The sequence below is a fragment of the Artemia sp. Qi Xiang Cuo genome, chromosome 17 (assembly GCF_049724085.1).
Source record: "Artemia sp. Qi Xiang Cuo chromosome 17, ASM4972408v1, whole genome shotgun sequence".
Lineage (NCBI taxonomy): Eukaryota > Metazoa > Arthropoda > Branchiopoda > Anostraca > Artemiidae > Artemia > Artemia sp. Qi Xiang Cuo.
The window spans coordinates 52,695,579-52,723,345 of record NC_142810.1 but is presented as its reverse complement, the minus strand read 5'-3'; the positions used below and the strand labels follow the sequence as shown (position 1 = coordinate 52,723,345).

At 34.3% G+C, this 27,767-nt stretch overlaps 1 protein-coding gene across 3 annotated transcripts in view; it reads right to left on the bottom strand.

The window, feature by feature from the left end:
* LOC148942326 (DNA excision repair protein ERCC-6-like) overlaps positions 1–27,767 on the bottom strand; it is a 161,531-nt gene that overhangs the window by 68,762 nt on the left and 65,002 nt on the right. For all 3 annotated transcript variants that reach the window (XM_089103766.1, XM_089103765.1, XM_089103764.1), the window contains exons 7-10: positions 21,739–21,891; positions 16,649–16,817; positions 10,774–10,928; positions 8,225–8,384 (exon numbers count right to left, since the gene is read on the bottom strand). In XM_089103766.1, coding sequence (XP_088959892.1) covers positions 8,225–8,384; positions 10,774–10,928; positions 16,649–16,817; positions 21,739–21,891 — 637 coding nt within the window. The remainder of the gene's footprint in view (positions 1–8,224; positions 8,385–10,773; positions 10,929–16,648; positions 16,818–21,738; positions 21,892–27,767) is intronic.

Below are 27,767 nucleotides of genomic sequence, written 5' to 3'. Positions count from 1 at the left end.
TAGTCCCCTCCCCCCTCCAAAAAAATCATTCCTGAAAATGTCTGTATACTTCCCAATAACCAATAAATAATGCTGGCAAGTCCGGCGCCCCCTTCCTGGCAATTTCCCTTCCCCCATGAAAAATTCCTTCATGGAGAGATCCTCCAACATAACCCCCAACCCACCCTTCTCTCCCACTACCAGAAAAAAAACCCTCCTGAAAACTTCTGTATACTTCTCAATAAACAATACTATATGTTGGGTGACTTTGGGAAAAAAATAAGCGTGGGAGGGGGCCTAGTTGCCCTCCATTTTTTTTTTGTCACTTAAAGAGGGCAATAGAACTTTTAATTTCCGTTCCAATGAGCCCTCCCACGATATTCTAGGACCACTTGGTCGATACGATCCCCCCTGGAAAAAAAAAAAAACAAAAACAAACAAACAAACAAATAAACACGCATCCGTGATCTTTCTTCTGGCAAAAAATGCAAAATCCCACATTTTTGTCAATAGGTGCTTGAAACCTCTACAGTAGGGTTTTTTTGTACACTGAATATGACAGCGGGATTTTCAATAAGGTTCTATCATTTTTAGGGGGTTTTTCCTCCTTTTTTAGTAAATCAGACAAATTTTCTCAGGTAAGTAACTTTTGATGGGTAGAACTAAACTTAATGAAATTAATATATTTGAAATCAGTATTAAAATTTGATTCTTTTGACGTATCTTTTGATATCGAAAACCTATTTTCCAGATTTTCAGTTACCATTGAGCCGGGTTACTCCTTACTTACAGTTCGTTACCACGAACTGTTTGATTTAACTTTTTCAACGTTCAGTTGATTCCTACCGGGGTTCAACGACGCGGACTACAGAGGACTACACTTCTATGATGCCTTGAAAAAGACGCAGCACTCCCAGAGAACAACCCTTGATAACCTTTGGTCAAAGACACAGGAGAGGTCATCCTGGAGACGCATCGTTGCCTCCTTATGCACTGACCTTCGTGAGAAGTCCTAAGTAAGCCAGTCAGTGATTAATTGTTGCAAATGGAATGAATTTCCTTTAATAACTCTTCATAAGTGCATGGATCAGTGAGTAAGTTAAGGCAGCTGAGGAGAATAAGCTGGCATTTTTAGAGGGAGGACAGAGGCACTCGCCCCGGGTGCTGAAAATTTTGGGGCGTCAAATTTCAAACAAGTAATCTAACGGTTATAATCATTTGTAAATTTTGAGATTTTAGTTTAATTAAAATAAAGTATTGAGTTAATCCTTATATTTCCCATACCGGGAATCGAATTCGAGCCAACTGGGTGACAGTCAGCTATCCCAACCACTAGTTTGAGCCGTTATAACCGAGTGGATTGGCGCGCTGGATTTAGGATTCTTGTCCGAGAGGGCGAGAGTTCGAATCCTAGCGTACCCAATTATTTGGTTTGGGACGAGTGTCATTGGTGTGACTCTGTAAGCTCAGCCAGAGTCGACCCAGCTCTGAATGGGTACCCGGTGAAATCTGGGAAAGGTAAGCAGGAAGGGTATGCGAAAGCACAGGATGGTTGGCCCCCAACCCCCCATTGCACCTCCTGGCTGAAAGGCCAAGAAACGGAGATCAGCACCGCCGGTAGGGACTGTAAATTCCAATGCCGTATTTTTTTTCTTATTGAGTTAATAATAAATATAATTAATTAATTATTAATTAATCAATAAAATAAACAAAAGTAGTTAAAATAATAATCATTAAATAATAGTAATTAAAATAATTAAATTAAAATAATTAATACTAATCAAATAATCTAAATAACAAATTATTAATCAATGACAGAGGGGACAGAGGGGGAGGAGGCACTCGTCAATATTTTTCCCGGGGCACAAGAGGAGATCAGGGCCACCGGTTTGGACGTTAAGGATCTAGTGCCGTATCCATTTTTACCCAGATGCAAGAAAGGCCAGAATCGCCTCAGGAATGAGTGGACTTTTTCAGTTCTTTTAAGAAGCATAGGAGAATCTGTAGTTCTTAGATGGAAACAGAGAACATAGAACGAGCCCTTAGCCATGGATAATAATAATTTCAGCGTTCACTGAAACCAAGTAAAGAAACTAATCGATTTTTTTTAGGTTCCAATAATCAATATTTAAAATCTCCTTTGGAGTTGTATACGACTCTCGTATGTTTCATGATCTGAAAATAAATACATGGAAAATGTATGTGATTTGTCTATTTAGTGCTTTTAAAACATGTCCAAAACAAAGAAATGAATATAAAGACGACAAATGGGTCTATGGTCAGTAAAAAAAAAGCCAAGAGAAACAACAAAAATGAAACGAATATTTCGCCCGTATAAAACAAGGCGTCTTCAGCATAAACAAGGAGTGTTTCACTCAATTGGCTCTTGAAGCATTAGAAATAAAAAAAAAAATACATTTTTGCAGGTTTATCAATTAATAGAGATACTGGTAAAAAAAAAAATATTGATCCCATTTATGATATTGATTTTTAAAATGAGCCCATATTCAAAATAAAGTATTGCAAAATGTCCAAGAGATTGGTTCAAGTAACAAACTTAAAAGAATATGCTAGCTTGTGTTTTTAAGCGCAATCCTAATTTGGTTTCGCCGGTGATTTTTTACTCGGATAAGTTTTTTTTGGCTGTTCGTATGGTCACTATAGTTTTCATTAATTCTTATCTGCCTTATGATGACCGTTTTTCCAGAACGATGGCTAGATATGCTAAAGCCTGTAACACGTTGAAGTTTTTAGTGGAAAAAATTGGTGATCATTGGTGACTTCAATACGGATACAAATAACTCGACAGTGAGAAGTGAATTTGTTGTTAGATTGCCTTCTATCTTATCATATTATACCCAAAACTCATCCGTTTTCTTACATTTACCATTCAGGCAGTAAGAGCAATATTGATCACATTATTTGCTCACCTAGTATTATTACATCAATAGTGTTTGTACATGCTGAAGAACAATATTTATACCATCTCCCTATCTCACTTACTCTTGCGCTGAATTTAAACCCTGCAAGTATTTGTAAAGTACCCCGGTCTTCAAAATGGTTTGAAAAAAGTAATTGGAAGAAAGCTGATGTTCCTCTCTATGCATTTACGCTAACAAGCCTGCTGTCTGCTATACGAGTTCCCCATCATCTGCTTCAGAGCTCTATACGAGTGAATTGCGAAAAGGACCTCGATGAATATTACAGTCAAATAATTAAATGGCCAAAAGATGCCGAGGCAATTACTGTATCATTACAACGTGGTAGGTGTGGTACGCAAAAACCTTTCTGGTATTTAAATTCTAATTTAAAAACTTTGAAAAATAAAGATAAGCTTTGGTTAAAAGTCTGGAATGAATGTGATAGACCGACCGCCTTGTGGAATTGTATCTGATCTTAAGCGTAAGACGCGCAGTGAATATAAAAAATATCTTAAGTCAATGCGTTATCGTGGTATGGATTTTCCAGTGTCAAAGAGAGAATGGCGAAAAGTTATTAATTCTGAGTCGATTAGAAGTGATGTGCCAAGTAGTGATTGTCTTCCTGCATCTGCTTGGCATGGCCATTACTCGTCTATTTTTTCTAATGTTAATTACTATGTGCATTCTTTGTATTCTCATTCTCTTTCTGCTATTTGTATACCCTTCTATCTCACCGTCTTTGTGTTCCTATTTCTCTTTCATCCGTAGTTGAAGCAATTAAGAAACTTAAATCAGATAATGTTGATAATGATGGTATATCTAGATTTCACCTTTTATTAGATTGCTGATTTATCGACCTTTTATTAGATGATGTGTATTTGTACTTTTAGTGTACCGGAGAGTTTTTTATGTGGTACTGTTTCTTCAATTTTAAAGAAGGAGAATTCTCCTTTTATTTGCTCTTCTTACCGACCAATTGCTATCTCTTGCACTTTTAGTGAGGTTCTTGAGCATGTATTACTACCTTTTGTAACTAATAATATGCTTGAGAGGGATAACAAGTTTGGATTTAAGCCCGAATTAGGTTGTCCACACACCTATTGCTTATTATCATCCTTGCTCCTTGAAAATTCTTCTTAGGGAAGGAGTATATATCTTTTTACTTTAGATCTATCAAAAGCTTTTGATAGTGTATGTCATAGTCAGCTTTTTCTGCTCTTCGTGGTTACGGTGTCAATCTATAGGTTATTTTGCTTCTTCAATACTGGTGCTCTAATTCTTTTCTTCGGCTGAATTCTGTGCCAGCATCTATTATTAAATTGAAAAGAGGTTTAAGGGAAGGTGGGGTTTTATCCCCAACCCTATTTAAATGATGTATATCAGGAGTTCTGGCAAAGATATCGGCTACCTATCTCTCCGGTTTTTCTGATGTTTCACACATGGCTTACGCTGATGATCTGCTCCTTATAAGCCGTACTAAAACTGGTTTATCTAACATGGTTTCTTGTGTTGCCACTTCTTTTTCAGATATAGGCCTTTCTCTTAATGTAGATAAATGTAAATTTCTTTCTTTTAATAACATTTCTAGTACTTCCCTTCGCTGTAGTGGCTTTATTATCCCTTTCGTAGATTCTCTTCGATAGCTCGGTATTTCTATTACTAATAGTCTTCCGAGCTTGCGCCAGCGCACATTCTCATATATAAATATGAAAATTAAATTAGGATATGCTAAGATTGCTGCCAATAGAGGTAAATATAATAAACTCATGTTGGTCAAGCTCTACTCAACTTTTTGTGACCTTTCAATTCATTTTGCTTCTGGAATGTTTCTCCTTCTTAAAAAAAATGAGTTAAAAAGAATCCGGATTAATTATTTTAGATTTTGTAAATTTTTGTTGTTTCTTCCACCTTGGACCAAAAACCGGGTAATTATTAATAAATTTATTGTTCCTAATATTACTGAAAAACTAGAAGCACTACACAGAAAACTTTCAATTACTGCTTGTATCCGTTTTTCTCCGCGCCATCACCTTATCAGTTTTTTTCAGTCGTAAGTTATTTTTCTTTTATTTGTTTAGTGAGTAAAAATAAAAAAATGATAATAATAATGACAGCTTATGTCAATGCTTCTGCATATTATTGCTTATTAGATTCTGCAAGTTGTGAGTTTTTTTCTCTCTTCCTCTTTCCCCCTCCTTTCATGTTATTTCTTTTTTGTTTTAGTTTCTTTTAAATTATTATGTGTTACTCTGTAACTAGTAATATTTGATTTATATATTGATTTGTGTTGTATTTTATGTGTTTTTCCTCGTGATACTCCGCGTATTGTACCTCTGTATAGTGTGGTTTAGAAATAAATAATAATAATAATAATAATAATAATAATATGTCGCAATAATATATTTCTAGTTTATTTATTATTTAAAAATTTAATCCAGTTAATTCCGTGGTTTGATGAGGGTAGCTGCAATTTGTAAATGTAAATAATTGTACATTATATATTTTATTTTAATCTATTTTAGTTTTATACATATCTTTTAGTTTTAGTTCAGTTGTTTTTACGCTGAAAACGCCTTGTTATATACGGGCAAAATGTTCGTTGGATTTTTGTTGTTTCTCTTCGCTTCCATTTACTGGCCATAGACCCGTTTGTCGTCTTTATTCGTCAAATTATGTTTTTCGTCTTTATTACATCTTTTATTTGATGGAAATTTGTTTAATGGAAAAGAATCCAAAAAGGGAAAGAACTGCTTCCTTTATCGATATGTCTACTTTAATAACACAGGAACTTGAATGAAGGGATTCCCTTTCGTGATTACCCAGCACCCGAGAAAAAACAGTAAAACAGACACAGCAATATCTACAAAATAGAAGAGAGAGGGCAAAGTATGGATTAACAAACGCAAACTTTGAGCAAAAGAAACAGGTAGCATCTGTACAAAAGAATAATCTATTTAACAAAAAAAAATGACAATATGTTAACAATCTGGGTTCATCAGAGAGATACCACCAGCATGTATGGATTTCAGCGCATTCAATATCTTTCCCAGACTCGATAGGGCACCAGAACAAACCATTACCCTGCTGGTTCTGCTTCTCAGAAAACCCTTGCAAACGCTTTCTGGCAATTAGTTCGGAAGTGTGAAAATCTCAAATACGAACTTTAGGCATTACTTTTGGGACTATATATATTGGGATGATAATATATATATATATATATATATATATATATATATATATATATATATATATATATATATATATATATGGTACTTATGTACTATCTGTAACACACGCGCCATATTATATAGGGAAGATGCTTATGAAACTAGTCAAGCGGGTTTCTTTCAATAGACAATTGGATTGGAAACCGTGGTTTGTCATTGAGTTTACAACATTTAAAATATTTTTTGGGAGATTTAGGGGGAACAAAAGTACCTAGCTTGGGTTAGATTAGGTTACGTATTTAATATATGCTATGCTTTATGCTTCAGCAAACAAATTTGCCTCCATTTCTAGATAGTGTTCGTCGACAATCATCCCAAAACGTCTAGTTTTTTAATTAGGTCAACAGATAGATATATTGAACAATTAATTTAACATGAAACTTAAACAATAAAAGACAAATACATTGTCATCCCCCCCCCCCCCTAAAAGATTCTATCACTGGGAATGCGGGAGAAACAAAAGAAAGAAAGAAACACGGACACTTAAAAAGTACACGACAAATAGCCACCTACGAATGATTACCCGCCAAAAAGTCAGCCACGGCGAAGTATAATGCCCAATAATTAACTCCAACATACATTTCAGACTTGGTTCAGAGACATCCACTGCACAAAGGCATTAAAATATATAAATATATACAAAAGTATGTAAATATAGCAACACTTTTTAACTGATTCAGGCAGAGCATTTCATGTGGCTTAAGAGACAGTCAAGGGATTGAAGTACGATATGACTAATTGGTATTTGAACTCTGATCAGTGATCAGAGATAAGTGATCAGAGATAATAGATGGACTATTCAAGCCCCCACTTATAGAACAACACCCATAACAAAAACATATTCGAATTGATCCTTCTATTGGTGTTTTCTTACCAACAGTTCAGGGACCGGCTCCCTGAATTAATTTAGAATTTTAATTCTAAATTAAGATATTATATTAAGTAATTAGTTTCTTTTATCGTAACACCTCGAGAATAAATAGAAGGTTTCACTTATTCACAATTGCGTTAAATAAAATTTCATTCTCGAAGAATTGCGGTAAAAAAAGAAAAGAAAAAATCTCCCTCTAGTGAAAAACACATTCCTCTGCATTTTTTTTTGTTTTTATCAGCTGTTCTGGGGTTATCATACAGGCTAAATTTCATTATTTAATTTAAAGACACTAATTTTTGTAGTTTCTTAAATCAAGGGCTAACATCAAAAGTTTCCTTCTCGGGAAGAAGAAATTTCAAATTTTCGTTTATATTAGCGATCCTGGGATTCTCATGCAGGCTGAATATCAGTGTATAATTTAAAAACAATAATTTTTCTAGTTTTGTAGATTAAGGGCTGAAATTTCCATAATTAAACACGATATAAGTATTTTATATTTTATTATAAAAAATAATACGACTTCATTCTGTAGGGATCTTGGTAAGAAAAAAAAAATGTCCTTCTCAAGAAAAACACGGAATTTCCCATTTTTGTTTATATCAGCCGTTCCTGGGTTCTCATACAGGTTGAATTTCATTATGGAATTTAAAGACACTAATTCTAGTTTCATAGATAACTTCTCCATACTCAAGGCATAACTTCTCCATACTCAAATATTATATAAATTATTCTACATTACGTTATGAACAAGACGAGTCTTGATAAGAAAAGACGAAAATAAGTCCCTCTAGAGAAAAGCACGCAAGTTTTGGAACATTTTTAAATTATTAATTTGATTTAATTATATGAAAAGAATTACTCAATTCTTTCAGTTTTTTACACTGACCAGTGCTTGTAGTTTCAGCTTTTTACAGCTCTAGGCCTACCAGGAAAAGCTCAAAACTTTGGAGTACTATGTAATTATAGGATTCTAAGTAGATTATATACTAATTAAAATACTCATTTAGTTGCCATATTTAAGATAAAAATACTTTAACATTTCGCCTTCTCATTATGACGTCACATTTCCGGTTTTTCGTCGAATTTTTAAATTCCATTTTTATTTCTTAGCTCCAAAATTACTTTACAAAAAATTTCGCATTTCAAGCTTGAATAATTTAGCTGCAAATTCAACTGAATAAACTAGCTTATACTTGATTATATACATTAAGAAAAATACTCACCTCCAATTTGGACGCATTTGCATAACCACCTATGGTAATAGGTACAGCGAACTGCTGCATGAAAACCGGGAGAGTGCCGAGCTTTCCGGGGAAAACAAAGTCAAATAAGGACCATAGCTCCTTCAAGTTGTTCTGGATAGGAGAACCACTTAATATTATCCTTCAGGAAAAAAAAGCATAAGTTAGGTTCAAGCATTTCATTTCTAGACAAAGTTAATATAGGCCACAACTCCTTCCCGTTTTACAAAAAAAACTTATAACGCAAAGACAAAGTTAATATAGACAGCAACTCTTTCCCGTTTTACAAAAAAAAACTTATAACGCAAAGACAAAGTTAATATAGACAGCAACTCCTTCCCGTTTTACAAAAAAAACTTATAACGCAAAGACAAAGTTATTAACAAACTTTGAGCTAAAACTTTTAATTTTTGAGGCAAGAACATAGCTTAAGTTATTCTGATTAGGAGAGCGACTTAAATTTTATCCTTTGGAAAAAATTAAAAAGCACAGGGTTGAAAATTACCGAGAACAAAACACATGGTCTTTACGTTCTCAAGGTATTTTTGGGTATTTATACTAGACAATTGGGGAAATATAACCCGACCTATTTGGAAAAGAGCTTAATTTTGACTCTACTATCAATTCCACAATAAAACCTTTCCAGGTGAGGATTGTTCAGGGAAGGGGTATTTTCTGGGGAAGGAATTTTTGGTATGAATTTTCCACAGGACAGGGGTCTTCCGCGGAGGAGAAATTTTCAGCAGGGTGAATTTTCCGCATTGGAGAGAATTTTCTGCAGGAGAATTGTCCGCGGAGGGTATTTTCCTGGGGAATTTGTTAAATTGTTTTAAAGTCAAAACTCGACCGGTATTAATACGATTTTACTTGGGATACTTTTTTTTGTAACAAGATTTGATTAAAGGTTTAGTTACAAGGGAAATAATTATACTGAATTGAACAAATTTTGATTTTCAGGCAGTGGTCAGCCTTTTTAAGACAATGTGGCGGCTATGCCGCCGAATACCCAGGAAATTGGACAGTTTCTTTTTTTTGTTGCTTTGAATTTTATTATATTTCCTTTGTACAGTTGTGAGTGTTGAGATTCAGTAAAAAAAATACGTAAATAATAAATATAATTATTTAGTTTTTTTGTGAGATTCTTGATTTTCGAGCGTAAAAAAATGTATGTTTAGGAAATTTCCGAAATGAACTTTATCGTATAACAGAAAATTGTTACTACTCAAGGCTTCCTGCTAACCAGACAGGTAGCATTGGTCCCTGAGTAGAGTGGCAAATTTTCCCTACAAATCGTATTTCTAATTTGTCAAGAAAAGTAAAACAATTTTTTTTTATAGATTTTACTCCAATGGAAAATGAAAGCTAAGAAAAAGTCGGGAAAAGGAAAAGAGATAGGAAAAGATAGGGAAAAGGCAAAGATAAAAAAAGGAAAATAGGGTTGAGGAATAATACAAATAATACTTTGCAACGGTGCAATAAAAACTAGGTTCTGTTAAGATTGAGAGGGGTTACTTTATGAAGCAATGTTGTCTCAGGCTAGAATAAAATTTTTTGTTGCATTTGCTAAACACCCATACAATGGGTTGCAGGATGTTGCAGATCTACAAACAGGACCAACTAAATAAAACACAAGCTAATTCATGAATACATGAGTTAACCTATTTAATAAGAAAATATGGATGATCGAAGTTAAACTGAACAAAAAAAAAATTTAGCAAAAACACGGGACATTATCAAGCAAGGGATTATACCAAGAACGTTGCTAAGGCATACCAATACGGGTAACCCTAGACCTGGCTTTCTAACCCGAAATAAGAGAGAAAATTATAACAAAAATAGTAAAAGCGGAAAAAATGGAAAAGAAAAAAGTAGATATTAAGAGAAAAATAGTAAAAAGGAAAAATAATGAAAAAAATGATAAATTAAAACAGTACAATATAACTCTATACAATTGGTAATGTCAGCAGCTCCCAACTAACCACTTCACGTGACGTAATACAGCAGGAGTTGATGAGTCTCTGAAAATACAATAACCTGGCTTGAGCCACTAGTGTTTTCCCGATGTTCACCCAGAGTATATTTTTTTTATTTTTTTTATTTTTATACCTGACAGCAAGCGAACCTTTCTCAATAGACAACATATCTCACTATACAACCTATACAGTATATAGTTTCTCATTATACAGTTGTATGATTATACTGGCCGCGTTGCATATAGTCAGGTTTTATTAACAAAGTTTATATTTTAGTAGGTCTAAAACTTTATATTTTGACATAACTTTCGATGACATAATGTTTGACATAACATTTGATGACAAACTGTTTTAGGAGGTCTATTCTGTTTATCTTACAGCTTGCTGATCGAGTTAAAACTTTCCAGTTTTTAGGAGAGGAGGAGGATAAGAGTATCCTCCACCTCCTCCTCTAAATTCCAAAGAAAACCGAAAGTGATTTGCCCCTCGAAGTTTTCTCTCAATAAAAAAAAGAATAAATAGATTATTATAAGAAATAATTTTGATCTCAGTGCTTACCTATAAGGTGTCCTAAACTGTTTAACTGCAAGGGTAGCTTGACTATCAGGATTACGGATTTTATGGCCCTCGTCCAAAATGGCAAAATGCCAATTATGTCTCAAAAGTTCATCTTTATATTGCACAACACCAGCATATGATGTAATCAGTACGCCCTAGAATCAAGGAATTCAAATAAATCGATGAAACACATAAATACATCTAAATTTCATTTTTATTCAATTTTTGTTTGGTTGTTGCTTCGGAGGTGATACTCAGAGAATGAGCACAGTATAAATAAATACGAACAATAGCAAAAATAGCAAAAATCTCCCTTGAAGATTTTTGAAACACATCTAAAACCACACAAGCTAAACCACTCTTCATGACCACGCCTTCGCGCACGAGCAATGACAAATGTTTAGCGCATCACGAGAAACTATCGCTCTAACGGTCAGGGAACTTCCCAAACAACGCGCTATGAATGTGTGTCATATTTGGAGAAACTTTTCGCTACTGTTCGTATGTATATTTATACTGAGAGACAAATTTCCACAGGAAAGCAAGCTGTTGGTTAAACAAGTTCCTCTAGACCATCTACAATTACTTGGTGAGATGTTTACACCTGGTCTCACGAAATGACAAGAGGACGAAAATGACAAATGACAGTACGAAAATGACAGTACGAAATGACAGTACGGAAAATGACAGTACAGAAAATGACAGTACGAAATGACAAGAGGAGCATTATGGATTCAGAGGTTGTTATCTGATGTTTCTACCAGGCTGAGGAAAGGTTTAGCCCCACTATTTATTTAATATGATTCTATCCCCTTGCTTATAAATGAATATTGCGGCTGTGATAATTAAAAGGATGACATATGCCATTTTGATCGAAAATGAGTTTTGTATGTGTCGTGTGTAAACTCGAGGAATCGAATGGTGCAGTTATAATTGTCTTATCTAGTACTGTTACAAGATAAAGAAGAAACATACGCCTCCAAGTGACGTATTTCTCTTTTCTATCAGATCTTGCTGCAATTCAGAAGGATAGAAGAGGATTATCTTATGGAGCTATAATATGGGAGCCTGGCATTTGTCTCCTTTTTTCGTCAAGGAAAAAGGAGACATATGCCATAAAATGGAATAATTATTAATTCGCTCGGAATACTTGAATTTAATTTATACCAAATAAAAGTGCATACAAATTTGGGTTCCAAAATATGTTCCATTTATCTACATTAGCCTCATCCTTCGGAGCGACCACAACCGACAAATTCTTTTTCGCTTTTTTGCTCTCCTGAAAAGTTACAAAAATGGCGCATGTCGCCCTTTTAATTATCACAGCTGATTGCATCTTATTTGAATAAAAAACGTGGAAATCAAGATACAGAAAAGTCATTTTATTTCAAAGCATTAATATATGTAAACAACTAAATAAGGACACCTGCCAAAAGGGAAATTATACCAAAAAGGCATAATTCAAAACTCACAAAAGACTAACAACTATTATATAAGGATACAAAGAACTATATGAGAATATGAAAAGAATTTATGAAAAATTGACACGTCATAAGATGAAGCTTGAAACAAACTAGAATAACAGACAGGATAATTGTAACTAATTGAGATTAGCAAACTAATGCATGAAAGGGTGCAGGAAAACCATGTTCAAAACAAATTGTTTCAGGTGTGGTCCAAAAGTGACCAAAAATTATGGTCTTCGGGAGACACATGTCGGAGAGGGGCACTCACCTAAAATCTCGGAATTTTTAAATTGTTTTTATAATTCTCTATGTTTCTCGTATCATTTTTAAATAGCGTGATATTTTTTTATTACCCCCTCCCCAATAAATGTACTTGGTTTAGGAAATAGCGTAAGCTTTACAGGTGGGGTAATCTAATTCTTAAAGCAAGACTAGCGAATTATTATCAATTGATAGCACATCAAATCTTGCCATAATATGGTATAAAGTATTATGCTTAAAAATTTACGGAGGTCTGACCCTTGGGGAGAGGGATGTTTGAATCGGTAAAACGGAAGCTTACACAACAGAATAAGGAATCTAATTTTGGATGAAAAAGACTTCCGACACGCAGTTACGCAGCTTTGGCAATAATGATCGCTAAATTGTGGTCGCTAATTGCCAAATGACACCATTTTTCTTGGTTTTCTTATAGCCTGGGTGAGCTGTATCATAAAAACTGGGGTAGCCTTGAACCAATGTTATAAGATCATGAAGTTTTGATGATCCATAGTCATGGTTTTATTCATTTAAAAACCTTGCCAAGAATCTGTCCTGATTTGACCAAATTGCTGCGGAAAGCTAGTTTTTCAAGCACAGCAACGGACGGAATCTCTACGAGGATAGCTAAATCCGGACGTATTTCCACATTGTGTAGACGCACTATGATTGTTTGAATCGGTAAAATGGAAGCTTACACAACAGAATAAGGAATCTAATTTTTGATGAAAAAGACTTCGACACGCAGTTACGCAGCTTAGGCAATAATGGTCGCTAAATTGGAAAAAAAGGAAACGTGGGTGAATAACCAGCCAAAAATTAACTGATTGTCGAAGTTAACTGATTGGTTTAGCTTATTCGATTTCAAGGTTCAACGTGAAAACACCGACACATATATGGCATTACCTTAAAAAATTCCTAATTGTAAAACAACCGACCACTATCTTGTAAGATTGGTCCAGGGAGTAAAAATATTTTTATTTTGATGGCCTTGGTACTTGGAGTTTAGTACCCTGTTATAGTAAGGAGTTTATAAAGGCCTGTTATAATACAACACAGTTATAATGGAGTTTGGGCACTAACCTTATCACTGCATATTCGAAAGAAAAACCAAGATTAAGTACGAGTGTGCACAATTCGTCTTCTTCTTCTGTTAAGGTTTATGCCATCCAAGAGTATTTAGCCCTTTTTATGTTTCTCCGTGTTTATGTACTTTGAGTTTAGTGCACTGTTTTAATATAGAACCTAACTTTATCGATAAAAGGATTTGAAGGAGTAGTTGCCTTAGGGAATCAGCATATTGATAATATTTAAATTTGTACGGATAAAAAATAGTGTCAAATTTAACTAATTAGCTTTGTTTATTTTCATTGTTCAACGTGGGAATGCTGGGGCAAGTAGCTAGCCTGTCGCTGCGCAGGGATCCATCCCTGGGCCCCATATTGCCAAGCAGAGCATCAAATCACTGAGCTATCACAGAGTTACCCTGGTAAAGAACGAATAATTCTCAAGAATTTTTCATTACCGTCTGCGTTCCAAAATACAGGATAAAGAAAACATTTGATGATGTTTTAACGTGAAAGTATTGAAAAAAGATAGTACTGCTGCAAAAACTCTGTGTTTTTGAAACAATCAAAAGAAAAATCTTAAAGAAACGCTTTTTTTCAGGTGTTTATAGACCTAAGGTTGGGCCAGATAACAAAACAATAAATATCAGTTCCAATAGGGATAAATCCTTTTCTTTGACACTCAGTATTTCTGCTAATGATGGTCACTGTATATGTGACCGAAATACCCAGTATTTTTAATTGTTTTTTTCGCTGTCTAATAAAAGGAATTATCCCGTGTACCGTGTGAAAAATACTTTTCCATTTTGCATATTAAAAATAATTTACCACTTTAATTTCTTCGTACTTGAATTACTGCTCAATTGTTTATCTTAACACCTTTTGGACACAATAACAGGTATTACAAAATAGGGCAGAAAGAATACTTGGAAATTTTTTACATCGACCATCAAAACTGGAAAATAAATCTGGAACAAAAACGATGTTCAGTTTCCTAAATTTCTCGGATTTAAAACGTATACGTGATGTAAATATTTCCTTGTGGCAATTTCAAATTCAAAATCCTAAAAATTATTTCTACAATAAATCTCTGTTGATTTTACCCTCTTGTTCGGCTCGTCGGTGGGAGGGATTATACCGAATTCCTTTTGTAAGATCTGAAAGGTCAAGGTTTTCACTTACGTACCTAGTGCCATTCATTGCAAATAAATATAAGCTGAATGATGAAACTTAGATTGATCAATCCCAAAAATCTCAGCTGTATTTAAAGAAGCAATTATTAAATATTGTTTTTTAATGTTTGTTTATTTACTTTTGATGATGGAATTTTAAAAAATTTATGATATTTTTCTTTATGTTTTGTTTTTGTCTCCACGGTGGGACGGCCCCCATGCCCCTCCTGCCCAGCATGTCTTTTCTCCCTTTCTTTCTTTTATTCTTTGTTTTCTAGGTTTTTGTTTTTTTTAGGTTTTTGTTGTTATTGTTTTTTTTTTGTTAATTAAGTTAATTTTACTGTTATTACTATTATTATGACGAGATGTTTTGTTTTGTGTATATCCAATTATTTATACACCCAACTTTACGAGCTCTGCTCTCTCTTATGTTTGTATATTTTTTGTATGTTTTTATGTTTTTGTATGTTTTGGGGGTTAATGTTTTTTGTATCTTTAAGTATATTAAATAAAGTATCTATCTATCCCTATTTGAACTGTTATATATCGTTCTGGAAAGGCAGTGTGGTCTTCAAAAATACCAAAGTCGTATGCTAACAAATAATGTTTTCATTTTGATGTCCTTGGTACTTAGAAAATTTTGTTGGTATTTAAAAGAATAATAATACTAATAATTGAGCCTCCAAAGTAATACTGTACTAATTCAAAAGACATTATGTTACAAGACAAAAAATTACAGGAGACACAAAAATGGGTTATTACAACATGATTATATATAGTAATTAGAGGCAGTTCAGCATTAATTTTTTGTATTATTACCTGTTGTCTTAGAGACAATAATTGGAAATATCTCTCCCTGGGAAATAAATGAACTGCTGCAAATAACACGACAGATAATAGCATCTAGAGGACTCTGAAGGACAATAAATAATTCTCAAAGAAAAGAGAGAACTACGCCTTTTAGACTTTCAAATGTTATTGACGGGCAGGTGTTAACGTACAGAACGTTTTTTCTGGGCATTTAGGATGCAGCAAAAGTTTGACTCTAAATCTCTAATAGTTTAACAATTTTTGAAAGTGAAAAGACCCCCTCCCCCTAGATGCGTGGCATCAGCTATTGCCCCTAACCAAGACCGGCCCTGGAACCCTTTTGCTCATTTCCTCTAAAAAAAAGGGTATAAGTAATGTAAAAAGAACAGTAAATGACCACTTTTGAGATGCGAAAATCTTAATGTCTCTAGCCATAAAATATATTAGGAAAGAGTAGATATTATAAGCCATGCAAAGACTGGTAGGAGTCAGACATTATAGATATTATAAGTCAGAGTAGTATGTAAAGCTTATTCTAGAGAAATACTATATTTTGAGGGGAGGGCGAATTCGGTTAAATACCCAAAATAAGCGAATTATACGAAAAATATAAAATATTAAGGAAAATAAAAGGAAAGCTGTTTTTGACCCCGATCTATCGGGCATAGCAAACACAGGCCCAATTTATGTCTACGATTACGACAATGTCTTGTAGGATTCAGAAACACATTACTTTAGTTAACAAATTATTACAGAACAAGATAGAAACATAGAAACAAGATAGAGCTTTTTTTGTATTATTACCTGTTCTCTTTAGAGACAACAATTAGAAATAGATTATTTTCTATTTAGAGACAACAATTAGAGACAACAATTAGAAATAACAATTAGACATACATTATGACAATTAATCAATCGAATAAGAACTAGAATAAGGACTAGAGTACGGATCGAATAAGGACTAAGGAATAAAAGCAATAGTAAGAAAGACCTTATGGCTAACAATGGATCGAATAAGGACTAGAAGGACTAATAAGGACTAGAAGGACTAAAATAAGAATCGATAAGGGCTAAGAAATAGAAGCAAATGAATAAGAAATACCTTATGGCTAACAATCGACCTGATAAGGACTGGTCTTCCTCCTATATGACTACCTGATTGATGCAAAATGGCAACCCGCGCGGGAGGCCACCAAGTATGGAACTCTCTTACCCACTGGTACATCACTGTTGTTGGTGTGACGATTAAGACGGGTCCAAGTCCACGAATGCTGAAAAGTTAATAAGACTTGCAAAAGAAGCTGTTCATAGACTTGAACTATCAAGGACAGTTAAAACCACATCTGATTGTTTGATTTTAAACTGCCAAGGACAGTTAAAACCACATCTGATTGTTTGAGCTCAAACTACCAAGGACAGTTAAAACCATATCTGATTGTTTGAACTTAAACTACCAAGGACAGTTAGAACCACATCTGATAGTTTGAGCTTAAACTACCAAGGACAGTTAAAACCACATCTGATTGTTTGAGCTTAGACTACCAAGGACAGTTAAAACCACATCTGATTGTTTGAGCTCAAACTACCAAGGACAGTTAAAACCATATCTGATTGTTTGAGCTTTAACTACCAAGGACAGTTACAACCACATCTGAATGTTTGAGCTTAAACTAACAAGGACAGTTAAAATCACATCTAATTGTTTAAGCTTAAACTACTAAGGACAGTTAAAGCCGAAAGCCCCATCTGATTGTCTGAGCTTAAACTACCAAGGACAGTTAAAACCACATCTGATTGTTTGAGCTTACTGTTTAATTGAATAAAAAAACATTTTTTTTCAACTGAAAGTAAGGATCAATATCAAAACTTAAAAACGAACAAAAAGTATTATGAATATGAGGGAGGTTGCCTCCTCCTCAGAGCCCTTGTGCTTTAGGATTCGCTCTTAAAGAATTGGGACAAAAAGTCAGACTTTGGCGGAAAGAGCGAGGTCTTCAATACCTCAGTGGCTTCAGTTAGCTAAGTGGAAACTTACACAGCCATATATGTTTTACACAGCCATATATGTCTTTTGGAAACTTACACAGCCATGTATGTCTTAAAGAGCCAATATATGTTTTACATCGCTACATATGTCTTACACAGCCATATATATCTTTCAGAGCCATATATGCCTTTTACAACCAGATATGTCTTTTGGAAACTTACACAGCCATACATGTTTTACACAACCATATATATCTTTCATAGTCATATATGTTTTACACAGCCACAAAAGTCTTACACAGCAGATATGTCTTTTAGAAACTTACACAGCCATATATGTTTTACACTGCCAAGTGTCTTACACAGCAAGATATCTTTTAGAAACTTACACAGCCATATACGTCTTTTGGAAACTTACACAGCCATATATGTCTTTAGAAATGGGGAAAAATCAGTTCTAATTAAAAATACCGCCATGTACAGTTATGGACTTTTTGGCAGCAGCTGGTACCGACTTAAAAAAAAAGAAACGTTGATAAAAAATCAGCAAGAAACAAGGTCAATTAGATGCCTCCAAACAGCTTAAGAAAGTGCAGCTTCCATTCAAAAGAATAATCACCTTCAGGGCTGCAACCCCTATTGATATCACTATTTCTAGTGATTTTTTATGGCCTAAACAAAAAAAAAATCACTAAATTTGCACGTAAATCCCTAAATTATTTAAGAAATCACTAAGTCAACCAGAAAATCACTAAAATCCAGTAATTTTTTTGTCACCGGGTGGCAACTCTGGTCACCTTTGGGAATGAACAGATTAATAATCTTTGAATCTGTAACGATCAAAAAAGCTGTCAAAGTTAACTAATTAGCGTTGTCGATTTATTTTCAAAGTTGAACGAAAAAAATATGGGTAACTTATAAGATTGGAAACTGGGGCAAATATCAAACAAAAAGAAAAAAAAAATCGAAAAAGCTGTTTAAACACTAGAAATACCAAGGACAGTGAAAAACAAATCTGATTGTTGAGGTATTTTATTGGATTTTTTGGTACTAGCTGACACCAAATAAAAAGAATCGTGGATGAGAAACTAGTAAAAATAATCGAAATGATAAATCACTAAGCAGATGGGGGACATGTAGCTTCCATTTGAAGCAATGGTTGTGTTTGGAAATGAACGGTTTTTTAATGTTTGAATTTTTACGGGCGAAAAGTATTGTCAAATTTCACTAGTTAGTTTTGCGTATATATGTTCTTGGTTCAGCGTGGCAACACTGACGAAAGTGCAGTGCTCCCAAAAAATATTCCATATTTTGAAACAAATAAAGGAAAATATAGAAAGTGGCAGATCAATGGTGTGAATTGACCTGATATGGGTCCAGGGACAAACAATGTTTTTTTATCTCGATTTCATTTGTAGTTTAAAGATTAAAAAATCAGGATCTATACTTTTTTTTCCCTACAATAGCTTTAAGCAAAAGTCAAAAGTAGTTACTACTACTTCAAGGTCAACACAATAAAATATAAAGGAAAAGGTCCAGCAACAAAATCAATGGTTGAAAAGAGGCAGGAAACACTTCACAAACAAGTTATTACTACTTCAAGGTTACTACTAAGTTACTACTACTTCAAGGTCAACACAATAAAATATAAAGGAAAAGGTCCAGCAACAAAATCAATGGTTGAAAAGAGGCAGGAAACACTTCACAAACAAGTTATTACAACTTCAAGGTTACTACTAAGTTACTACTACTTCAAGGTCAACACAATAAAATATAAGGGAAAGGAACAGCAACAAAATCAATGGTTGAAAAGAGGCAGGAAACACTTCACAAACAAATCCTTTCAAAGACTTCGAGTCTTCAAAGAGGAAGAAACTACTGCACAAACAAGTCCTTACAAAGACTTCAAATTTCGAAGTCCAAATCTTCAAAGAGGAAGAAAATACTGCAAAAACTAGTCCTTTCAAATACTTCAAAGTTCGAACCTCGAATCTTTGAAGAGGAAGAAAATACTGCACAAACAAATCCTTTCAAAGACTTCGAAGTACGATATTGATGGAATAGCTCCAGGATGGCCGTCTGATGAACCCACGCCGTTCTTTTTTTTCATGTTTCATTTTGCTATTCTAGTTGAGAATGACATAAATATTAGGCTATTTTCCAAAAAGTGTGAGCCTTAACAAGTTGTACTTCTGGTGGTTGTTGTATTTCCTTGATGGATTAAATTAAAATCCTAATTGTTATTGTTGAAATTGCATGTCGACCATCACAACTCTGTAATGTGTAAAAAGAAAGCAAAAAAATATAATAAAACAAGGTAATGTCTGAAAATTCTAATGGGGTTAAGTGTAATCCGCACGCAGCTAGAACGGTGTCAAAGGACCCAGGGGCGCAATCATAAAAGTCAAATTTTATTGGTATTTGAAGTAAAAATTGTCAAAAAATTCAAGAAAATTTGGAATATCGTTATGGAGCTTGAGCTCTGACCCCTGTCCCGATTCAGCTATAATTAAAAGCTTTCCGTTAAAAATCTTGTCAAATATGAACTTTTCCTGATGGTTCAAAATTTTCTAAGCAAAGTTCTTATTTTTTCCCTTAATTTCTCCTCCAAATTTTCGCAATCCGAATTTCAAAGAAAACAGAAGAGTCAAAAGTGTCAAAGGAAACCTTTGACCCATCCTACCCTTTTTTGGTACTATTGGGAGCCTTTTTAAATTGGTATTTTAGGGAGCCATTATATAAGTATTTTAGGGGGCCAAAGACACCGTTGTTTTGACTTTTACCGAAAAAAAAAAAAAAAAAAACAAGCTTACCGTCATCATACGGCTGATCAATCCCAAATTTAATAGGTTTTTTTTCGCCCTTTGTAAAATTAATTTAAATATTATTTCTGAGATATTTTTATAGCAAATGATAATCCCTGTTTGTAAAGTATCTAAGGATTGTCCTTCAGACTTTTTTCACAAGTACAAAGAACTTCTTTTCCACAAACATCAATCACAAAAACGTTAATTTTTACTGTTGAACAGAAATATACGGTACTATAATCCCTTTGTTTCGTGGAGGGAGCGAAGAGGGGATTACTTTTTCAAAAGAGCTTAACGTTGTCACTAAAACGTTGGTTTTTATTTTTGAAGAGAAATATATTGCACCGTAATTCTTTTTTTGCAGGGGAGGGGGGGGGTTCGGTAAGGAAGACTTACTTTTTCGAAAGAAATTGTTATTATGATTAAGTAGGCAAAGTCTTTTTTTTTACGGTGAAAAAAAAAGCCTTGTTTCGAACTACCACGGCCTATGTTTATTTCCACCCGGTTGATGGGCAGTTACACATTTAAACAACCAAAAATATTGTCCTGCTCCTTACACACTATACAGGGCTAATTAAGGTTTGCAATGACATAGCGTTAGATGCCACAAATGGATAAATGACGCTGAAGTTACTTGGAGAGAGTTATCAGGAATCAAGAATTTCGCTATTGACGTTAGAGAATATCCTATATTTTGGCAATTTCAACCAAAAGGAATTTTTTGACGAAAGAATAGTCAAAAATATTAAAATAGTCAAATAATAAGAAAATATTCTTCAAAATATTCGACAAAAAAAATTTATCAAATAGTGAAAAAATAAGTCAAGCCAAAATATTCGTTAAAAATATTATTTAAATAGTCAAAAAATATTTGAAATAGTAAAAAAATCGTAAAAAATACTAAAACAGTAAAAAACATGTATCTAATATTCGTCAAAATATTAGTCAACTAGTGAAAAATAAGTCAAATACTGCAAAAATAATAGTCAAAAAATATTAAGTGATCAGTTCATATTCCTGGTCTACGCATACATATACTATTTCTATGTGTGAACCCACAAAACGAAAACAACCTTAGATTCTCCTCTGATATTCTTTTGTCTTTGAATTGATTTTCAGGACTAGTTAGGAGTAACTTAAGATGAAAAATATTTGCTAGTTCCTGAAGATTGTATAAAAATATACCAATTTGACCATTTTCTTTCATTGTTGAGGATATTCTCCGGCTAAGTAGCTCCTAATGGGAGTTTTATGAAAAAAAAATATTTAATAACCGATACATTTTAGTAAACGAAATTTTTTAATTTTTACTCCCTCTCCCCCCGGATTCCCTGTAAAAAAATCTTCAATACCCCACCCACTTCTTCAGAATACACGACTTCATCTCTGGATGACTTACCTCAGTTGTTTATCATAAAGATTGCTGTATGCCATACCAGCTAAAAATGCAACAATTTGTACAGTTTTGCCTAGTCCCATTTCGTCACCCAGAATACCACCACATTTTTCGGAATAGAGCTCCCAGAGCCATCTAACGCCGATTCTTTGGTACCTAGAATTATTTACTATATTAGGTTTAAATCTTACCAGGACTAGGAGTATGAGACATTTACATGAGGGAAAATTATTGAACCTTATGTGTTTCTTGTTGTTTATGTTTAATTCAACTACTACTACTGCTGCCACTAACAACTCACTGCAACTCTAAGCAGCCTGATATTAGCACAGCTTAGCACTCTTTTCACTTCATACTATTCAAAGCCTCCCTCTTTACACCTGGAAAAATCTGGGGAAAGTAAACAGGAAGGGTGTGTGAAAGTACAGGATGGTTGGCCCCCAACCCCCCATGCATCTCCTGGCTGAAGGGCCAAGAAACGGAGATCAGCACCGCCGGTAGGGACTGTAAAGTCCAATGGCGTATTCTTTACCCCTTTTTTTTTACCTCTTTACACCTTCCCAAGAATTTCCAATTTCCCTTAAATCCTTCTTTACAACCTCATTCCAAACCACTAGAGGGACGACCTGCTTTTCATTTGGCCCTAGATGGTTGACCAAAAAGGACAGACTTCGGCAATCTGTCATCCTTCACTTGCCGAACGTGCCCCAGTCATCTTAATCTTTCTCTCATTATAGCCCTACAAAGCGGGATAGACCCACTTTTTTCGTACAGCTTACTGTTTGAAATACGGTTAGTCAGACGGACACCCAAAAGAATTCGTAGACAATTCTTTTTGAAAATATCTCTCCTCTGTCTTCTGAAGCGTCCAAGCTTAGATAAGATATTTATTTCAGAAAATGGCTATAACAAGCACCGAAGGGCCGAATTCGCATTTCGGGGTCATATAGCTTCGGAACCATATCAGACCCCTGTCATTACTGTAGCTTCTAATCTTTAATCTTGGATCATAGACTGATCTCGCTTTTCTTCTAAACTTTTTTCAACATTGAAAAGACACCCCAGGCCTTGGATACCCTACTTTTAACATCTTATCTGCATCTACCATCTTTACTAATAGTACTACCTAGGTAAGTGAAGCTATCCAGATCGATCTCCAAGTATTACCTCTTCACGTTCCCTTGTTCCCAGTCCAAGCGACTTAATCTTCTTAACATTGCTTTTCAAACCTATTTTTGCACTCTGAACTCTCAAAACCACCACCAAATCATTTTAAAAATTCGGTACATGGTTTTCCCTCAATATTCTTAAAGTAATAAAAAAATTAGTTTCGTTACATTTATTTAGTAAACTCTTATTATAAGTTTTCTACTTTAATAGTCATTGTTTTCACAACAGGGCCTTGGAATGTTGGCATTTGGTGTGCTGTTGGTTTACTCCTTGCATAACATACAGTATACATACTACAACAACACACAATATGCTAAACACAACAACATAAAACATATACCGTATACAAGAACAATACGTAGGCTATATCACAAACGTTTTCACAAGCTTGACTTTTGTTATTTTGCTGAACTGTTTTTTAAGCTTAATTTGTTGTAAGCAGAACATACTACATATACAATAAACATTGCACAACAACATACGACATATACCGCATACAACAACAATACATATATCACAAACGTTTTCGCAAGCTTGGCCTTTGTTGTTCTGCTAATCCGTTTCTTTGTAAGTAGAACATACTACACATAGAATAAACACATTGTTGGTTAAAATACTTTTAAAAGAATCTAAATACAAATACAAAATACTTGGTTGTAAATATATTTAAATAGCATTTTCAAATACGTGACTAAGCATGTATTTTGTATTTAAATGCTAAAATACAAATTTAAATACCTGTCATTTATGGTAGTAACAGGGCCAGATAAAGGACGCCCCCCCCCCAACATTTGGCAAAAAGTTATTATACAGCCCATACCCCTTGACTGCCCGAAAAAGGACCCCTATATGAAAACCTAGGAAAATGCCGTCATTCATCATCGTGTTTATTAATTATAAAAGATACTAGATATACCAGTTTTGCTTTTAAATGAGTCCCTGAACAGCTCCCTATGATTTTCCAATGTCCAGCTAGCAGTGAAGAAGGAAAAAAAGAAAAAAAAGGACACATCAGTGCTAACCACACACAGTACTGTCCAGCTAGCAGTGAGGAAGAAAAAAAGAGGACACATCAGTGCTATCCATACACAGTGATGTCCAGCTAGTAGTGAAGAAGGAACAAAAGAAAAAAAAACACATCAGTGCTACCCACACAAGTGCTGTCTAGCTAGCAGTGAAGAAGGAAAAAAAAAAGAAAAAAGGACACATCAGTGTTAACCACACACAGGGTTGTCCAGCTAGCATAAAGGACACATCAGTGCTACCCACACACAGTGCTGTCTAGCTAGGAGTATAGAAGAAAAAAAAGAAAGCACACATCAGTGCTACCCTCACAAAAAATGATTTTCCTTGTTGTTCAAGCCAGGGGACTGTACGATTCCAGAATAGGGTTTTGGTCACTGCAATTCCAATGGTGTACTTTTGTTTTGATCTGAAACCATTTTGTAGGGGGTTCAGACTACTTTTCAAAAAATTAAGAGAGAAAAACGGGCTTTATTTAAATATAGCAGTGGAAAAAAAACTACAACAAAACTTTCATTTAAAAAAATCCTAATACTTCGGCTCAGCTTCCGGGAGTCTTTCTCAACGAAAAAAAAAATTTAAAGATAATAAAACAGTTTTTTAAAATAAGATCATCTAACAAACGACAAACTGAACACACAGGAGAAAGAAAGAGAGAAAAAAAGCAACTAAAAGACAAAACAAATAAATACAACTCACATTTTAAACACTTCCAGAAACTGCTGTTACTCACTGAACAAGACAAAAACTTTTTTTTAATTAATGTTTTGTTGTTGTTTTTTTTTCTATTTCGTTTTTTGTTCCACTACTTTATTTAAATGAGACTCGTTTTTCTCTCTTAATTTTTCGTAAATAGAAAAGTAGTGTGGTCTAAAAAATTATTTAGGCTATTTTTCGAAATTCCTTAAAGTTTCTTTTTTAAATAGTATTTTACGAATGAGCTAGAATCAGTCATTCCAGAATCAACAAGAAATAGCAATTTTTTCTCACTTGCCGGTTCTTTTTAATACGTTTTTTATTTTTTGGTTACTATGGCCCATGGTTGGTTCGTTCCCTACTAGGTTGCTGCTACCGCTGTAACAATGATGAAACATGGGAGAAACAGTAATATTGGGAATACGTTCTGTTAAAGCAATCAGCCAAAGTATATTACATTGCCACGACTCTCTACATGAATAAACATTAGAATTGTTAAGATTTTCTTTCAGTTTATTATAACATTAGACATTTTACAACCCATTATGGTTGCAGCGACAGCTGCAACCTAGTAAAGAACGAACAACGGCCCATAGTAACCAAAATTTTAAAACCCGTAAAAAAAAAAAAACCTAATGAGAAAAATTGCCATTCGTAACTGATTCAGGAATGGTAACTATTATTTCTATTGGTCTTTATAGTAAAATTTTGTTTAGAAAATTTCTCAGAAGAGCAAATATCACCCGAAAATTAGTTACTGAGTCAGTTCTTTTTCTGTATTTTTTTTAGCTTGTTTTTTTTCCGTCAATATACTATCAGGTTTTATTTTCGTTGTAACGAATTTAGCCATAACAGCAAAAAATAAGTATCCAATAGAAAATTTGACTTTCCATCATATGGAATGAAAGAAAACCCTGCCTGAGCAAACCCTTTGCCTAATTAAAAAAAAAACAAAAAACATTTCCACATGTTGACCAATGGTCTGCGTTGCGCAGGTGCCAATCTTGTGATTCAATACCTAAGGCCGGGAGTGCAATGCGTGGTTGGGGATTGGCCCACTTAAGAGCTGGGTCGACACTGGCTGAGCTTAAAAAGTCACCAAAAAAGTTCCAAACCCAATAACCAACGACACCGGGACTCTAACCCCTGACCTCAGGATTTCAAGTTTAGGGCGCTAACCACTCGGCCCCTCAACTTTACCTAAACATCAATAAAATAAGAAATCCACAGCTCTAAAAATTCTCATTTTTCCGTAAAAATGAAAAAAATTACGTCCCCTTCCCAACCTTAAATTGAAGTTACTATTTATAGGTAGGTCGATTCTAACCCTAATTAGTATTTCTAGTCAATCTGAAACCGACTTAAAGACCTTACCTAAACTAAACTTTATCATAGTAGCATATTCGAGCAGAATATCCCATTTTCCAATGATTGAATAGCCCTACACCAAAACAAACATTAAAGTCATTAAAAATGTCCTTTTTTATTAAACCATAATACAAAAAAACATTTCATACCCAATTTCCTAAGTGGACAAATATCGAAGTGAATGTCCGAGTCTAATGCCGCTGCTATGTCTAACGATGGAATAAAAAGCAAAATCTTTTCGAATAGCTTGCTTAGTTGGAAAGAAACTTTGACGCATAATCGAAAATAAACATTACTACCTTTCTTAGGTAGAGCACGGAAGGGAGTATTCAGTAGATTTTTCATAGCCTTCTCACTAAAGATTTTGATCAATTAGGTTTTTTAATATTACAAATAAAAGATGTAAAAATATCAGGAATTTTTGGTCTTTATTAATAAGCTGGTTATTGTTTCAGAGGGGGGAGGGTGCAAAAATTCTACAAAACGCATAAAAAATTTATTAATGTGCATTTTGTTATTTTTTTACAAATCGGACAATTTCTTTCTTTCTTTTATGGGGGGGGGGGGGGTTCAAACCCAGTAACCAAATATTGAATAACAAATATAAAAGTTAAATTCTCCAATTTGCTCATGAGAAATTGCAAAAACAGTAGACCACTTATTATTTTGCAAGTTCGACGTCAAAAGTCGTGGGTTGGACCTAAGTTTAGATCTGGGCTAGTGTTATTACGATTTCTCTTTTGATTTAAGATTATATGCTAGAACAGATAAAGGCTTTATTGTGCCAATTAAGCGTTTAGATCCGTGATTCCCAACGTGGGGCGCAGGCCCCATCGGTGGGCCACGACAATATTTCTGCGGGTCAGGGGTCATAGGGAGGAAGTAAAAACGCAACAAAAATGAATATTAACCAATTTTTAATACGTTTTTAATTTTTTTCTTGTCACACCCCCGGAAACTTCTCTCCAATTTATGGAGTAAACTAAACAAAACTAAAGATGTTTTGTAAATTAGCCCCCCTTGGCCAAGGGACTTAGGGCTTCAGTTCCAAGCTGTTGACGTCATGGGCAGGACGTACACCCGTCAACTGAGTACTTTAGAGCTTAATTTTGGAAAAAAAAAACACTTTTCATGTGAATGACGTCATATTCATATACACTTAAAGAGCAAAACAAATACATAACAGCATGGTAATGACCGAATGTATTGTATAAAAGGTATTGTGTCCATACGATATTTTCCACTAGTATAAAACATGCCAAGAAGACGACCTGAAAAAGGATACTAAAAGGATATTAAAAAGTTATTGATCTCTTAAGCTTCGTTCAGGTGAGTACATGTAAAATTTTGAATAACAGAATTTAAATGTAACAAGGAGGGCACAAGAATTTTAGAAATGTCGAGGAGGGGCATTGCCCAAAATCGGTTGGGACAAAATCGGTTTGTCCCGAAATTATTGTTTTTAAGAAGTTCTTAAAAGGGCGTATCAGAAATATCTCAGGAATGGCTTAGAATATTCAGTTGAAACCTACAGGCTATGTTAAGGGGGATACTGAACTAACCAAAAGGCACTTCTTGCTTACTACTACTAATACGTCTAATGATATTTCTGTTAATACTATTATGATGCTTCTACTAGTATTAAGGCTATTAATAACTATGCGCTAAGTCTGCTAGTGCTAAGGTTTAAATGGTACGTTTAGTTTCTATTGTGAATGTTTTTTTTTCTATTATGACAACTCATGAAATTCACGAAAACTATAGAAGATCCTTAC